At 45.1% G+C, this 16,891-nt stretch overlaps 1 protein-coding gene across 1 annotated transcript in view; it reads right to left on the reverse strand.

Annotated features, from left to right (window-relative positions):
- The window catches only part of LOC145360025 (uncharacterized), a 185,596-nt gene extending 170,862 nt beyond the window's left edge, over positions 1 to 14,734 (reverse strand). Inside the window, exon 1 of the mRNA XM_080214923.1 lies at positions 14,587 to 14,734. Within this exon, the coding sequence (XP_080071049.1) occupies positions 14,587 to 14,734 (148 nt within the window). The remainder of the gene's footprint in view (positions 1 to 14,586) is intronic.
- Between the last annotated feature and the right edge of the window lie 2,157 nt (positions 14,735 to 16,891).

Raw genomic sequence — 16,891 nt, forward strand, 5'->3', positions numbered from 1 at the left:
TGAAGACCAGCTGCATCTGAATTAAAGCAAGAAGGAGAGGAAAATCTGTTCCTTATTTACTCTGTAATTACTGTAATGGTTTTAGGGCAAACTGGCTCCTGGGGTAATCAAATTCTGTGTAACAGTGTCTGAACAATGTAAGTACAAGGTTTGTATAAGAGGGGAATTGCTAGGGCCTGCCCCCCACCCCCACCCCCACCCCTTCCCTCACCAACACAGAGGGTATTGCATACAAATTTCAGTAACTCGACCCAGGTAAATCGCAGGTTAGTTTCACTGAGGAAATTCACTGCCAACTCTTACAGCTGTCATTTACGTCAACATTAATCAACCCAATCTCTGGTTACCATTGGAAAAAGTACGAGGCTACTGGTGGCACAGTGGTTAGCACTGCTGCCTCACAGTGCCAGGGATCTGGATTCAATTCCCAGCTTCGGTCACTGTCTGCAGAGTCGGCACCTTCTCCCCGTGTCTGCGTGGGTTTCTTCTGGATGCTCCAGTTTCTCCCCCCACAGTCCGAAAGACGTGCTGGTTAGGTGCACTGGCCATGCTGAATTCTCCCTCAGTGTACCCAAACAGGCGTTGGAGTGTGGCAAAGAGGGGATTTTCACAGTAACTTCATTGCAGTGTTAATGTCAGCTTACTTATGACACCAATAAATAAACTTAAACTATCAGTGCGAGCCCACAGGTGTGTCATAGGACATTGTAGTTACAAGGAAGGAGTTGGCTTCATTGTGATTAGGTTGAGAAAACCACAATTTTAGGATTAGTTTAACAGGTAGGGATACCGGTGAGTTCCAGCTAATGTAAATGTTGCTGTTCTACTGCCACATCTTTCATCTGTGTTGATGCAATGAATCTTCACTGAGTCAACTGACAATACTAATTAAAAATTGTAGAAAACAGTACTTCTCAGCACTGGGCTTCTTCATATTACTGTGTGGGGTAGCAGATTGTTCATTTTCCTCCCAGTCCTCTTTTTTCTAATACATTTGTTGAACTAGGGCGTCACTGGCTGGCCAGCATTTATTGCCCATCCCCAGGTGCCTGGGTTCAGAGGGCAGTTTAGAGTCAACCATATTGCTGTGGTTCTGGAGACACATGTAGGCCAGACCAGATAAGTTTGGCAAATTTCCTTCCCTGAAGAACATTACTGAACTAGATGGGTTTTTTCAACAGTCGACAGTGGTTTTGTGGTCATCAGTAGATTCCTTTTATTATGTTGAAATCAAATTCCATCAGCTGCCATGGTGGGATTCGAATCCAGGTCCTCCAGAATATTAGCTGAGTTTCTGGATTAATAGTCTAGTGATGATATCACTAGGCCACTGCCTACCCCAACATGTACAACGGCTCAAGGGTCTCCTACCTTTGCAACTCCAAAGCCACAAGCAAAAGCAGGGGGCTCCCCTGCAGCTCAGTGGATAACTCTCTCATCTCTGACGCAGAAGACATATGTTCAAGCCCCCCTCCAGAGACCTGAACACAATCCAGGCTGACATCTCAACTGCTATACTGTTGGAGTTGCTGTTGTTCAGATGTGGCACTAAGCTGAGCTTCTTTCTGCTGTTTCAAATGGGTATTAAGGCACTATCCCAAAGAAGTTCAGGTGAATCCTTTATTATGGAGTATCATGTCTCATTCTGGGCCATCAGAATTTGGGAAGAACATGAGGCTTTGGAGAGGGTACAGAAGTTATTTATCAGAACACACTAAGGAGAGGGATCACAGTCCAATGATTAGACTGGAGAAACTGGGGCTATTTCTCCATAGGACAACAAAGAGGAAGTTTGATAAAGTTGTTTAAAATCATGAATGATTTAAATGGAGTGAGTAAAGTAAAATTGTTTCCATGGTTGGAGGGTCAATAACTATATGGCACTGATTTAAAGTAATTGATAAATGAACCAGAGGTATCATAAAGAGTGGGTAAATTTTGGAACGCACAGCCTGATGGGCTGGTAGAAATAGATTCAACGGTAGCTTTCAAAAGCCCTCCTCCAGAGACCCAAACACCATCCAGACTGCGGAGAATTATAAAACAAAGAGATCAAGGGGTACAGGTTCATAGCTCCTTGAAAGTGGAGTCACAGGTGGGCAGAGTGGTGAAGAAGGCTTGGTTTCATTGGTCTGAACATTGCATACAGGAGTTGGGATGTCTGTTTGAAGTTCTACAAGACATTAGTAAGGCCACACTTGGAAAACTGTGTACTGGTCACCCTATTATAGAAAGGGTATTATTAAACTAGAAAGATATGAAAGTGTCCAAAAGGGCAATTTTTTCACACAGAGGATGGTGAGTGTCCAGAACAAGCTGTCAAAGGTAGTAGTAGAGGCGGGTACAATTTTGTCTTTTAAAAAGCATTTAGACAGTTACATGGGTAAGACGAGATATGGGTCAAACACGGGCAACTGGGGTTAGCTTAGTGGTTAAAAAGTTGGGCAGCATGGACAAGTTGGGCTGAAGGGCCTACCTCCATGCTGTAAATCTCTCTGACTCTATGACTCTAAAGAGAACAGGAAAATACTTGAAGAGTAAGAGGAAAAGGAGATGTTGTGGAACTAACTGAATTGTTCTTCCAATGAGCCTACACAGGCTCAATGGGCCGAATGGTTTCCTTCTGCCTTGTACAATTTCATGATTCTATGGATTGGATTTTACAGCCTACCCGCCATTGGCTTATCTGAATGTGAGCAGTGTTTGTAAAATGGAGTGCATGACTTTCCCATAACCTCCAATCTGTCTCTTATTTTATGCTCGGCAGTGAGGCCATTTTAGTGTGTCATCCTGCCTCTGGTGCTATTTTATCTGCAGCTGGGGATAGCCCACACCAGGTGGGTAGCCTGCTAAATTTTACTATGCAGGCTAGTGTCAGACAAGGTTGCAGGGAGACCTCCTTTGAGAGTCCCTGAGATGCCTGGAGGCACCTTTCTCTCGATTTTCTGCTTTTAACCCTCTCCCCTGGCTGCTCATATCCAGATTCCCACCGCTCCTGGGCTCACATGCTGGGGTCGGTAGACCAGACCCTGTCGATACCCCCAGATTTACCTTAAGCCCGGCTCCATAACCTCCACCTGTTCAGGCACAGCTTGCACCTGATGTTACTGGGATTACAGAGTTGCTGGCCAATCAGATTACCTGATATCTCTCTCAGGTGGGATTTCCATCCCGAGTGGGAGCAGCATGATGGCACAGTGGTTAGTACCACTGCCTCACAACTCCAGGTTCCCGGCTTCAATTCCTGGCTTGGGTCACTGTCTGTACGAAGTTTGCACATTCTCTCCGTATCTGCATGGGTTTCCTCTGGGTGCTCTGGTTTCCTCCCACAATCCAAAGATGTGCGGGTCAGGTAGATTGGCCATGCTAAAATTGCCCCTTTGTGTCACAGGGAGTACCTAGGGTAAATGCATCGGGTGATGGGGGATAGGACTGGGGTGGGATAGTGGTCGTTGCAGACTCGATGGGCTGAACAGCCTCAATATGCATTGTGGAATTCTACAATGATTCTTTAATACAGCAAGTACTCAAGTTTCTACTGTAGTAGTATGAACCTACAGCCTTTTGGACTAGGAGCAAGGTTGTTAGTCACTGATACACAACTGATCAATATAAACATTATGTTCACCCAGATATGGAGAGGCCTGAGGATATAACCAGGAAAACTTTCTGCTCACAAAGATGCATGGACTGTGTGGCCGATCTAACCAAGCATCAGCCGGCCTTGCTGAACAACTCATCCAGCCTTCAGCGCGTTGGCTGTTGGTCTGTGGGGGACTGGCCACTCCTTTGACTGCAGTCATCAAAGTTGATTACTTGCACTGTCAATCAGAATGCCACTGATCGCTGCTCATTAGACTCACAAACCAAGGCAATGACTCAAACCTAATCACTTTTCCCTGAAGCATTTGGTTCATAATCGCAAATTCTATGGACCTGGCTGAAAGAATAATTCAGGAGCTGAGCTGTGTGGAGTTAGGGTCAAAGGTTAATATTAGTCAAGGGCATGGCAGGAAAAGGAAGGGAATTACTGAGCACCAAGTCTGCGGGGCAGGCAGGTTGAGGACACGAGTGAGGCCTCTGAAAGATAGAGCTGCTGAAAAACTTGTTGGAAGGTAAACTCAGTCCCGACCCATTCAGCAAAAGTTGGCAAACATTTACTCCAGGTGTATTTGCAGAGAAACTGCACACAAAATTCTGCTGAACTGCACCTTTGTGCAACACCATGATAGTTGAAAGAGCATTTCATCTCTTTGCCGTTCACAGAGTAAGAACAGAAATGTTCAGTAACGCAGGGTTAAGGTGCAAAAGTGACTTACTAGCTCTACCTGTAGCTCCTGTTTACATAGAATCCTACAGTGGCAGAAGGAGGCCATTCGGCCCATCAAGTCTGCACTGACCACAATCCCACCCAGGCCCTATTTCCGTAATCCCACATATTAACCCTGCTAATCCCCCGACACTAAAGTCAATTTAGCATGGCCAATCAACCTAACCTGCACATCTTTGGAGTGTGGGAGGAAACTGGAGCACCTGGAGGAAACCCACACAGGCACGGGGAGAAAATGCAGACACCGCACAGACAGTGGAATTAAGCTCGGGCCCCTGGCGCTGTGAGGCAGCAGTGCTGGCCACTGTGCCACCTGCTGGCGAGGGTGATTTCGACAAAAGCAACAGTGGGATGAGCCGTAAGCAAACTGCACGCTCAGCAAAGAATTCACTATTATCTAAATACCTGGGTTGGCAACGCCAACAGTTGACTGGCTGAACTGCTAAACAGACTGACTGTAGCCAAAACAAGATGTACACAGAAAAGAGAGCAAAAGAAAACAAACTTGTCTTTTATGTTGCTCCTATTCTGGTAAAGCCATTGACAACTCCCAAATTGCTGCAGCTGAACTGTACGGAGTTATGGTCAAAGATTAATAGAAATTTACAGTTGCGTAAAATTCTAGATAGAACCCATTCTGTTCCCGTTCTGGACCCTGGATCCCAGGTTCGATGCACTGGCCATTCGAAGAGTCTCCCTCAGTGTACCTGAACAGGCACTGGACTGAGGCAACTAGGGATTTTCACAGTAACTTCATTGAAGTGTAATGTAAGCTATTTGTCACACTAATAAATAAACTTTAACATATTGTTGTTGGAGTGTGGGTAGGGGGGGTGGTCTAATGCAGATTCACCAGAATTATACTGGAGATAGCTGGTATAAGTAAAGGAGACAAGTTGCATGGACGGGAGTTGTATACCTTGTGTCTTTAAGCACAGAATGAGGGGGTGATCTAACTGAGGTGTTTAAGATAATTAATGGATTTGATTGGATGGACAGTGAGGAACTGTTTCCTGTGATGGGGAAGTCCACACCAAGCAGGTGTAACCTTTATATCTGAACTGAACCATTCAGAAGTTGATGTCAGGAAGCACTTCTTTGCACAAAGAGTAATGGAAATCCAAAACACTCCCAAAAACACTGTTGAAGCAGGAAGTCAATTGAAGATTTCAAAACTGACACTACTTGATTTTGCTCAACAAGGCTATTAAGGGCTAAGGATCCAAAACAGGCTGGTGGAGTTGAAAAATAGACCAGCAATGTTGTAATGGAAGGGGGCACACAGACCAAAGGGCTGAATGGTCAACCTCTGCTCTTATATTCTCTATGATCACAAACACCAAAAAGCATTGTCGGATCCTCTAAGGCTGGGATCAATTATTAAGACGGATGGCCAAAAACTTGGTCAAAAAGGCAGATTTTAAAGAGGGTCTTGAAGGAGGAAAGCCAGGTTTTGAGGTGTTGAGAGTTCGGGAAGGAATTCCAGTGTGCTGAAAGCCCAGCTTCCAATGGTATAGCAATTCAAGCTGGGATAAGAAAGGGCCAGAGCTGAAGGTGGGCACACAGGGAATATTGCAATGCTCTCAGGGATGGATTGGGGAGAAGACAAGAAAATCAATGCAGATTGAATTTTATAACAAAAAAAACTCCTGAATCTAGAATTAATGAGGACAGGAATACAATACACTGGAGCTGTTAACACTGGGCAACAGGATTTAACAACAGCTTTGATCAACACAAGATGCAAATCTCTCTGACTGGAATTGTGATTGTATTGTGAAGAGTATGTGCGTGTGTGTGCATACGTGTATCCATAAGTGTGGTCATGAGCATGCACACATGTGCTTGTGTTTTCATGTGTGCATGTGCATACATGTGTCTGCATGTGTGTGCTTGTGTGCATGTGTGTCAATGTTTGTTTGTGTATGCATGTGTGAATGTTTGTGTGTGTTTGCATATGTGTGTGTGTGTGTGTTCAGCTTCATAAACTAGCCTTCGTGACTAGTTTTGTTCATCTAAGGGTGTCAGGAGGAATTGTCCAGATTTTGTTCTCAAATCCACTTGAGATTTGAGTTGTTGTTTTAATTCTCCTGGGAAATGATCCTAAATGTACTCAGCTGGATCTGGAGAGTTGTATTTTAATGCACTGGACCAAGATAACCATAAAGCCAGAGGTCATTTCCTGTCTGTTGTTTGTTTCTGTGTGTGAATATGAGCAAGAGTGTGTGTCTATGCACATTTGTTTGAATGTGTTCATCTTTAAGGTAGGTCAAATAGCTCTAACTGGGTATAGAAACACATCTGGAAGAAATAGTTTAAGCTGAGGTGTGATGCTCCAGTCCCATTGACTGCATCTGATCCACAGCTGGTGAAGAGGTTATGTTCTCACTTTGGAGAAAGTGCAACTTAATAAGCAGCTTGATAAATGGGGGAGAAAAGCAAAATACTTACCTCTGACGAAGGATCATCCAGACTCGAAACACTGACTCCACTGTCTCTCCGCAGATGCCGTCAGACACGCTGAGATTTTCCAGCATTTTCTGTTTCTGGTAAATGGGAGTTTTTCCAAAAGATATCCCACCAGGATCAATTATGATGCTGCCTTTTCTGCAGCGTATCCCACTTTATGCTCAAACCAAACCAAGCACCTACAACTGAGGCTCACTGCCCCCTGTAGCACGCAAGGTGGCACAGTGGTTAGCACTGCTGCCTCACAGCACCAGGACCTTGGGTTAATTCTGGTCTTGGGTAACTGTCTGTGTGGGGTCTGCACATTCTCCCTGTGTCTGCGTGGGTTTCCTCTGGATGCTCCGGTTTCCTCCCACAGTCCAAAGATGTGCAGGTCAGGTTGATTGGCCATGCTAAATTGACCCCAGTGTCAGGGGGTTAGCAGGGTAAATGCATTGAGTTACAAGAATAGGGCCTGGGTGAGACTGTGGACGGTGCAGACTCAATGGGCCAAAATGGCCTCCTTCTGCACTGTAGGAATTCTACCTATTCTATGCACTAACATTCATTGTCAGCATCAGATATTTTGATGCTGTTAGTGGTTGGTCATTATATACGCTTCTCATATAAGTGTAGCCCACTGCACCTCATTGGTTCCCAAGTATACACAACACCAACTAAAAATAAAAGAAATGAAGGGAATGAGAGAATTAAATCAGAACAATTATCCTTTTCAGATCTTGAAATCTCTTCATGACATGTGCAAGGATTGGGATTAATTCCCTTAAAATCCTCTTTTATGAACATGGATAATTAGGAAAGGCTTTCAGACGCGGCAGTAAATCAAACACAATAGCACAACTGAAGAGGTTTGCTCACACAGAGAAGTTTCTGGAAGGTTCATTGGTCCACATTGTGCCCACTTCTGAGGATGGGAACAGGAAGGTATAAAAAGACAGCAGGATTAAGCAAGCGGGCAGACGGAGTTCAGTGCAGAAAGTGTGAAGTCATCCATTTTAGATCCAAGAAAGACAAATCGGAACATTTTCTGAAGAGCAGGAGATTAGAAATTGTGGGTACAGAAAGGAATTAGGGTGTCCATGAATACAAATCACAAAAAACTAGTGCAGGGCCACAAAAAGTAATCAAATCAGCTGACAGAATGTTAGCATCCGACTCAAAGGTATTAGATTACAAAGTATAGGAAGTTCTGTTTTAGTTGCAGAGACCCTTGATCAGTACATATCTGGAGTATCGTGTTTAGCTTTATAGCTGAAGGATATACTGTTCTGGGAGACAGTGTAGCACACATTCAGCACAGTGATACAGGCGCTAAAAGGGTTAATTGAGGACGAAGTAGAAATGGTCGAAAGCTTCATGTTTTTAGGTTCCAGATCACCAACAACCTGTCCTGGTCCCCCCATGCCAATACTATAGTTAAGAAAGCCCCCCTTCACCTCTACTTTCTCAGAAAACTAAGGAAATTTGGCATGTCAGCTCCAACTCTCACCAACTTTTACAGATGCACTGTAGAAAGCATTCTTTTGGTTGTATCATGGCTTGGTATGGGTCCTGCTCTGCCCAAAAGCACAAGGTCTTGAATATAGTCAATTCGTCACGCAAACCAGCTTCTCATTCATTGAATCTGTCTATACTTCCTGCTGCCTCAGCAAAGCAGCCAGCATAATTAAGGACCCTTCACATCCCGGACATTCTCTCTTGCACATTCTTCCATCGGGAAGAAGATACAAAATTCTGAGGTCACATACCAATTGACTCAAGAGCAGCTTCTTCCTTGTTGTTGTCAAACTTTTGAATGGACTTACCTTGCATTAAGTTGATCTTTCTCTATACCCTAGCTATGACTGTAACATTACATTTTGCACTCTCTCCTTTCCTTCTCTATGAACAGTGTGTTTTGTCTGTATAATGCGCAAGAAACAGTACTTCTCACTGTATAACAATAAATCAATCATAATCAGAGTTGGGAGGACATTGAATCACAGATACATTTGATGTTATTCCCCAACAATCTGACTGCTGAGCTGACAGCAAGTCACATTCTATCTCACCCTCACCTCCAGCTGCTAGATCCCAACAATGTCTGTCTCGCCACCTGAACTGGGTAATAAAAGGTTTTGTGTCACATCTGGGGTGGGAAGAATGACTTTCTTCACAGGTCTGGCTGCTTCTTACGGTGTTCTTCATTAATAGAATCATAGAATCCCTACAGTGTAGAAGAAGGCCATTCAGCTTATTAAGCCTGCACCAACCACAATCTCGCCCAGCCCATATCCCCTTAGCCCCACATATTTAACCTGCAAGTCTCCCTGACACTAAGGGCAATTTAGCATGGCCAATCAACCTGACCCACACATCTTTGGATTGTGGGAGGAAACCCACGCAGACACAGGGAGAATGTGCAAACTCCACATAGGCAGTGGCCCAAGCTGGGAATCGAACATGGGTCCCTGGCGCTGTGAGGCAGCAGTGCTAACCACTGTGCCACCGTGATGATTTAATAGTCTTACCTTTCCCTCCTGGATGGCCTCTCTCTCTCTCTCTCCCTACTTTTCTGTCTTACTGACTTTCTCCCTCATCCTCTTTATTTGTCATTTTCCCCTCTCTTTCTGCCATAACTAAATTAAGGGCACAGTGACGCAGTGGTTGGCACTGCTGCTTCAGAGCACCAGGGATCCGGGTTCGATTCCTGGCTCGCGTCACTGTCTGTGTGGAATTTGTACATTCTCCCTGTGTCTGTGTGGGTTTCCCCATTTCCTGCGGATGCTCCTGTTTCCCACAGTCCAAAGACGTGCGGGTTAGATGGATTGGCCATGCTAAATTGCCCCTTAGTGTCAGGGGGACTAGCTAGGGTAAATACATGGGGTTATGGGAATAGGATCTGGGTGGGATTGTGGTCAGTGCAGATTCGATGGGCTGAATGGTCTCCTTCTGCATGTAGAATTCTATTAAAAAAATCTTCTGATCTTCCTCAGACCGTATCTCTCTATCCCCTCCCTACTCACGTACCCAGCCAGCTGCCTCTTAAATGTTGCTAATGAGTCTGCTTCCACCACATCCTCTGACAGATGTAACACGGTCCAACACATCTCCATCAAATTTGTCACATGACAATTGGCAAATCAACAGGCTGTAAGGATAGGTTTTCATTGTGAGAAATAAAAGCTCAAGAGCTAAGAAAAGGTTAACCTCATTTGCATCCTAAGCTATCAAAATCACATTTATATTCAGGACTTTCCATCCATACCTTTCTTTCAAAACTCCTCACTCAAATAGTGAAAGAACTTCCAAGATTTCCCTGCCTTGGGTTTGCCTGTTCTCTGCTGTTACGCTTGTTGTGCTCTCTCAGGAACACAGAAATTAATGTTTTAAAAAAAGCGTGTCAACTGCCAACAACCATTCAGAACACAGAACAGAAAGAAATGCAATCCAAGATTTCAAATGTTTCCTTCCACTTGCCAAACCTGCTCTGGAGTCAGGAGGTCTACACGTCAAGAGCAGTACATCGTAACACTGCGGATACCGTGTGTTTTTCTTACAATTCCTTTCCAACCACCCCTAACCTCCTCCTGAATTTAAACTTCACTGTGTATTCTTTATGTGGACGGAACAGATTGAAGGCACAGCCACAAGCAGAATGAGACCGTGTCAAATTGCAGCTCAGTTAGAATTCATACTGACAAGTGCCTCTGCAACATGCTGAAAGATAGAGGGGTGGGGGGAAACAAGGGAGATAGGTGCGATAGAGCCAACTCTCCTTAAGTTGCCCAAATGGATGATTCCTGCACTCAGCCGCTGCCTCCGATATTCTTAGAATCATTAAGCGGAAGCGTCCAAAGAAATTATTTTAATGTGCTGGTGATTATTCACCTGGACCACTTACAGCAGTGTCTTGGAGATTAACCTTTCACTCCCTGGAGCCTGTAGGATGGGGGGTTGGTGACTCCGAGAGAGGACAGAGACCTGGATCATCCTGAGAGGTGGGGCGTGTGTGTGTGTGTGTGTGTGTGTGTAGCATTCATATCACAGAATAGAAAAACCACAAACCAAAGCCACTATGTACAACAGAACAGGGGAATAGGTCTTAACTTAATCATAGGATAGAATCCCTAAAATGCAGAAGGAAGCCATTCAGCCCATAGTGCCTGCATCGACAACAATCCCACTCAGGCCCTATCCCTGTAACCCCATATATTTACCCTGCTAATCTCCCTGACACTAATGGACAATTTAGCATGGCCAATCAACCTAACATGCACATCTTTGGACTGGGAGGAAACCGGAGCATCTGGAGGAAATCCACGCTTTGTTAAACACTGTTTGATTAAAGCTGAAAGATTCTGAGGGGGTTGGGCACCTCGATGGTAACCATCCCCCCAACCCCCAATAAAGCTGGAAGTAAAGAAATAAAGAATGAAGCAAATTACTCCAAAAAAAACTCATGAAAGCCTAAAAGTGATGGATTGGTTATCATGGGCTGGGAACTTGAATTTCCCAAAGAGCACTATTTTCTCCCCAACTCTCTTGTCTTGCCCTTTAAATGAATTTCTACCTCTGGCACGGTAGCACAGTGGTTAGCACTGCTGCTTCACAGTGTCAGGGACCCGGGTTTGATTCCTGGCTTGGGTCGCTGTCTGTATGGAGTTTGCATGTTCTCCCCGTGTCTGCATGGGTTTCCTCCAGGTGCTCCGGTTTCCTCCCACATTCTGAAAGACATGCTGGTTAGGGTGCATTGACCCAAACAGGCACCGGATTGTGGCAACTAGGGGAATTTCACAGTAACTTCATTGCAGTGTTTATGTAAGTCTTACTTGTGACTAATAAATAAACTTTACTTATAGTGTGTGTGTAGCAACGCAAGACACTCATTATAAATGGGGCTGATTAGAAAGTGGACACTGGTTAGTTAATAAAGCAGGAGTCACGGTGATATCCCTCTGGCATCATTGCAACATCACTACAAAGTTCCTGCTAATGAAAGACAAGGGTTACTTTAAAAATGACTGAAATTAATACAACCTCAGAGTCCCCAGAGTATTTTCTAGCCAATGATGTGTGGCCACTGCTGTAATGAAGGAAACACGCAGCTAATTTGAACACAGCAAGATTCCACAAACCGCAAAGTCACTCTTCCCCCACCCAGAGTCAGCTGCGAGCCACTCAGCTCTCCAGCAACATTACCATTCTCAGCATGCAATTACACAAGGAGTCTCTTTTTTAATGTATCTGCATTTTCGTGATGTGGACATTTATTGTCCACCTTTTGATGATTTGAGGGTGTTAACAGTTGACCACATAGTATGGGACCAGAGTCATGTATAGGCCAGACGTGGAGGATTGACAAGTTCCTGAAAGACATCAGTGACTTTATCTGGTGCCAGCCCACAAATCCACAGAATTAACTTCTCCACATGTCACAGTGGGATTTAAACTCATGACTTTAGAAATACTAGCCCAGTATCATTACTGCTGTACTCCGAGTTTGCCAGTGAAAGTAGGATCTGGGGATCTAGCTGATTATCCTAGTCTTACACCAGGGAATATAACATTGGTTAATAGTGTCATGGCTAATTGTTAGTGAATGGATTTTAATGAGTCTGGAGTCTCGGATATCTGGTTCTTGGGGAAAAATACATTGCCCCCTTCCCATTTTTCATATAATCTCTACAGAATAGAATCCCTATAGTGCAGAAGGAGGCCATTCAGCCCATCAGGTCTGCACCGACCACAATCCCACCCAGCCCTATTCCCGTAACTCAGCATATTTACCCTGCTAAGCCCCCTAACACTACGGTCAATTTAGCATGGCCAAACAACCTAACCCATGCATCTTTGGACTGTGGGAGGAAACTGGGGCATCTGGCGGAAACCCACACGGAGAACATGCAAACTCCATATAGACGATGACCCGAGACCAGAATTGAACCCAGTTCTCTGGCTCTGTGAGGCAGCAATACTAACCACTGTGCTACGTGCCGTCTAGCAAGACCAGCACCCCCACCCCACCCCCTCCACTCCAGCCCACCCACAATGGGGCCAATCCTGAAGTAGTGTCTCAGAGTTAATGGATACCTTTACGTTCTTTATACATGTGCCTGGCCCATTTAAGAAACTCAGTGATATCTGATTCTGCTCCCCAATGTGCTACAGGATACGAATGGAAGAATGGGATTAGAAAGAGTGGCTTTGAGCCATGGCATGATAAGCATGTGCAATAACCTCTTTGATCTCTGCACAAACACGTTTTCCACCCAGAATTATTAGACACTAGGATGGACAAGTCTCTCTTTAGTTTAGTGCGCACTGATGTCAAACTCAGCTCAGGTAAGCACCGAACAGGATTGAAGCCATGATGCTCATAGTCTTGTGTCGACCAGTGGTGTATTCATACACTGAACTATTGAGGTCCTTGGACTCAGGAGAATGAGATTTAATTATAAATATTACAACTTTTTTACACAAATCTTTTAAATTCTTAACTAGGTGGGAGTAGTTACGTCCTCCTAACAATTACCTTCTCCTTGAAGGGAATTATTCAGATATTTAAGCAATAATGTGCTGTTGCCCCTCACCATCTAGAGAATTTCTCTGCAGATATTGTATGAAAATAGGGAAAAGGCCATCAAGCCTACTTCACACTCTACATTCGCTGCAGAAATGTGACAAAACACTTCTGACCCTCATCCCATAGCTTTGGTGAGACAAAAAATGGAAAGGTTTAAAGTTTATTTACTACTGCCACAAGTCAGGCTTACATTAACACTGCAATGAAGTTACTGTGAAAATCCCTGAGTCGCCACACTCCAGCGCCTGTTCGGATACAATGAGGGAAGAATTAGCGCAGCCAAAGCAGCTAACCTGCATGTCTTCCCGACTGTTTAATGTTTAAAGTTTATTCATTATTGTCACAGGTAGGCTTACATTAACACTGCAATGAAATTACCGTGACTGTGGGAGGAAATGGGAGCACCCGGAGGAAACCCACGCAGACACGGGGAGAACGTGAAATCTCGACACAGACAGTGACCCGAGCTGGAAATTGAACCTGGGTTCCTGGTGCTGTGAGGCAGCAGTACTAACCACTGTGCCGAAAAAGCCAAGGGAAATAAGGGAAAATAATAGACTGGAAATCTCCCCTCCGACCCAGAGAAACACACAAAACCAGTTCAGGATATCATACCAACACTGAATTGATCAACATTGCATGGACTGGTCAAATGTCAACTGCAGTATAGTGGGTAACACTCTCACCTCTGAGTCAGAAGGTTATGAACACAATGCTCACTCCAAAGACTTGAGTACTAAATCTCTGGCCACATTCACCTTGTAGTACTGAGGGACTGCTGCACTCTCAGAGGTAACAGCCAGAATTTTACTGACCTGCCAGCCACAGGAATCAGAGCAGGTGAGGAGCTGACCATGGAAAGATCCGTTGACCTCGGGGGTGGGATTTCGGGATGAGCGAGGCCGTAATATCCCACCTATTATCTTTCCAGCAGGTTTCTGTGGCATTAAATCAAAAAAGCAGGCAGGTTCTTCCCAGATAGCCTTGGCCCAATATTTACCCCTCAACCAACATGACAGAAAAAAAGAAAATCGCACGCTGCTTGTGGGATCTTGCTGTGCACAAAGCGGCTGTTGCGTTTATCTACATTACAAGAGCCTCGAAAAGTACTTTGCGGGCTCGAAAGCGCTTTGGGATGTCCCAAGATGGTGAAAGGCGCTACACAAATGCAAATCGCTTCTTTCTACGAAGGAGTGGGAAGCAGGTTTCGGCGGCTACTTACCGGGAGCCTGCTCCACGCGGTGGTTGCTGTAGGATACAAAGCAGGTGTAGCAGTTCTTCCTGTGGTAGCGGTAACGGATGCTGGATCCTGACCCAGATACTCTGGCCAAGGCGCACAGCAACAAGCACAGCCCCTGGGCTAGCCTCATGTCCACCTTCGCCAAGGGAAGTGCTGGAACAAGCGGCGAGTTTCTCTGGCACTAAGCAACTTGATGCACCCCCCCTCGCTGCACCCTGCCACCCACTCCCCCCAACTGCAGAGAGAGAGGGATGTCAACAGGGGAACAGCAGGTTAACAGCAGCACAAGAAGCAGCTGGTGGCTGTAGTAATTCCAGCCGGCAACACGACTTTCTATCTTTTCCCTGCCACTGTGCTGAGTGGAACCTCAGTGAGCTGTTGGAAGATCCTCCTCTGGCTTTAACAGTGTCTCAGCTCTGAGCTGGCCTCCCCCCAGGTAAGGATCCGCCCCCTTATTCCTGTCAGCAGCCGACAGCTGAGCAAAAATAAAAACCACTCACAGCAAAACAAATCGCATTCCTAAAAAATTAAAACAATAAAGAAAAATTCCTGCCTGATGCCTCTCAAGCCACAGGCCATTTGGTCAAAGCTGCTTTGAAGCTGAACTGGAATCTCAGCCTGGACTGTTAGGCTAAAAGAAAAACCAACTCACTAACTCCACAAACCAGAGAGGATTCCCACTCAAGCCCGCTCCAAGGGGTTTTTCGAAACGTATAATGACTTTTCTCTGCTGCTTGCTGCAATGCTGGCATGTTCCACAATAACCCACAATGGTTGTCACAGGCTTTCGTGTTAAAAGGACCTAGCATTTTTTTTACATTCAAAATTGTGAAATAGAAAACAGATGCTCAGTTATTTTTTTTTCCCTTGATTACCAAATCGACAAATCACTCAAACAAGGAGGATGGTATCTGGATAGAGAGAAAGAGAGAAAAAGAGAGAGAGAGAGAGTTAAGCCAGCAAGTGAGAAACAGAGAGAGAGAGACAAACAGAGAGAGAGAAAGAGAGAGAGAGATATAAGGCAGAATGAGAAACAGAGAGAGAAAGAGAGAAAGAAAGAGAAAGAGAGAAACAGAGAGAGAGAGTTAAGGCAGAGAGTGAGAAACAGAAAGAGAGACAAACATACAGAGGACAGCGGTACAGATGGAGATGGAGAGACAGAGTCCAAGGGACATAATAAAGGGAGGGAGAGACATACAGGTAGAATGGGGGAGAGTGAAGGAGAGAGAGAAAAATAAACATAGACAGTGAAGCAGAGACAGAAAGGGACAGAACCAGAGCGAAAGACAGAGGCTGAGAGAGACAGGGACACAGATACAGGGAAGAGAAAGAGAGAGGCAGGGACAAAGGCAGAGACAGAAACATCGAGACGGGCTGACAAACAGAAAGAGAAGCAAAGACTGGGACAGAGGGAGTGAGGAAGAGAGACACAGGCCTGGCAATCAGCATGCACACAGCTCACTGTCGCCATTCATGCCACTGGCCTCATCAAACATCTTCAGAGTTCCTTTAGTGACTGGCAGCTGGCCAAATGCATTCATTCACTCAGCTAAGTCTGTGCCAGCATGCTGTGTTCACTGAGACCCCAGGACAGTATTCAACAGTGACTGTCAGGATCGAGAGGCTGGACTCGACAGTAATTCACTTACACAAGTGTTTTGTTTCTATATATATGGTACGTTGTTTAATTTTCTTGTAAATCTGTTAAGGTTGCAGACATGTTCAATAAAGAGGCAAATAAAATTAATTAGTTTTGAAACTTATAGTAACAGTAAATTGGAATTTCAACTGGGAATTTTGCACAGGGCTTTACCCACAGTGGGTAACACAAGGAGCAGCTGGTAGCAAGAATCCCTCACTGCACCTCAGTCCCCTGCAGGAGGCACAGAACCAGAGGAGCTGTGAGATTCTTGGAGAGAAACTTGCATGAGACATTTAGCATCATTCATTCATTCGTGGGACATGGGCATCACTGGCTGGCCAATATTTATTGAGAAGGTGGTAGTGGGCTGCCTTCTTGAATCGCTGCAGTCCATGTTCTGTGGGTTGATTCACAAAGCCGTTAGGGAGGGAATTCCAGGATTTTGACCCAGCGACTCCGAAGGAACAGTGATATATTTCCAAGTCAGGATGGTGAGTGGTTTGGAGGGGAACTTGCAGGTGGTGGTGTTCCCATATATCTGCTGCCCTTGTCCTTCTAGATGGAAGTGGTCATGGGTTTGGGAGGTGCTGTCTAAGGGTCTTTGGTGCGGCACATCTTGTGGATAGTACACACTGCTGCTATTGA

Source organism: Carcharhinus amblyrhynchos, chromosome 30 (genome assembly GCF_965287045.1).
Source record: "Carcharhinus amblyrhynchos chromosome 30, sCarAmb.v2.hapA, whole genome shotgun sequence".
Taxonomy (NCBI): Eukaryota; Metazoa; Chordata; class Chondrichthyes; order Carcharhiniformes; family Carcharhinidae; genus Carcharhinus; species Carcharhinus amblyrhynchos.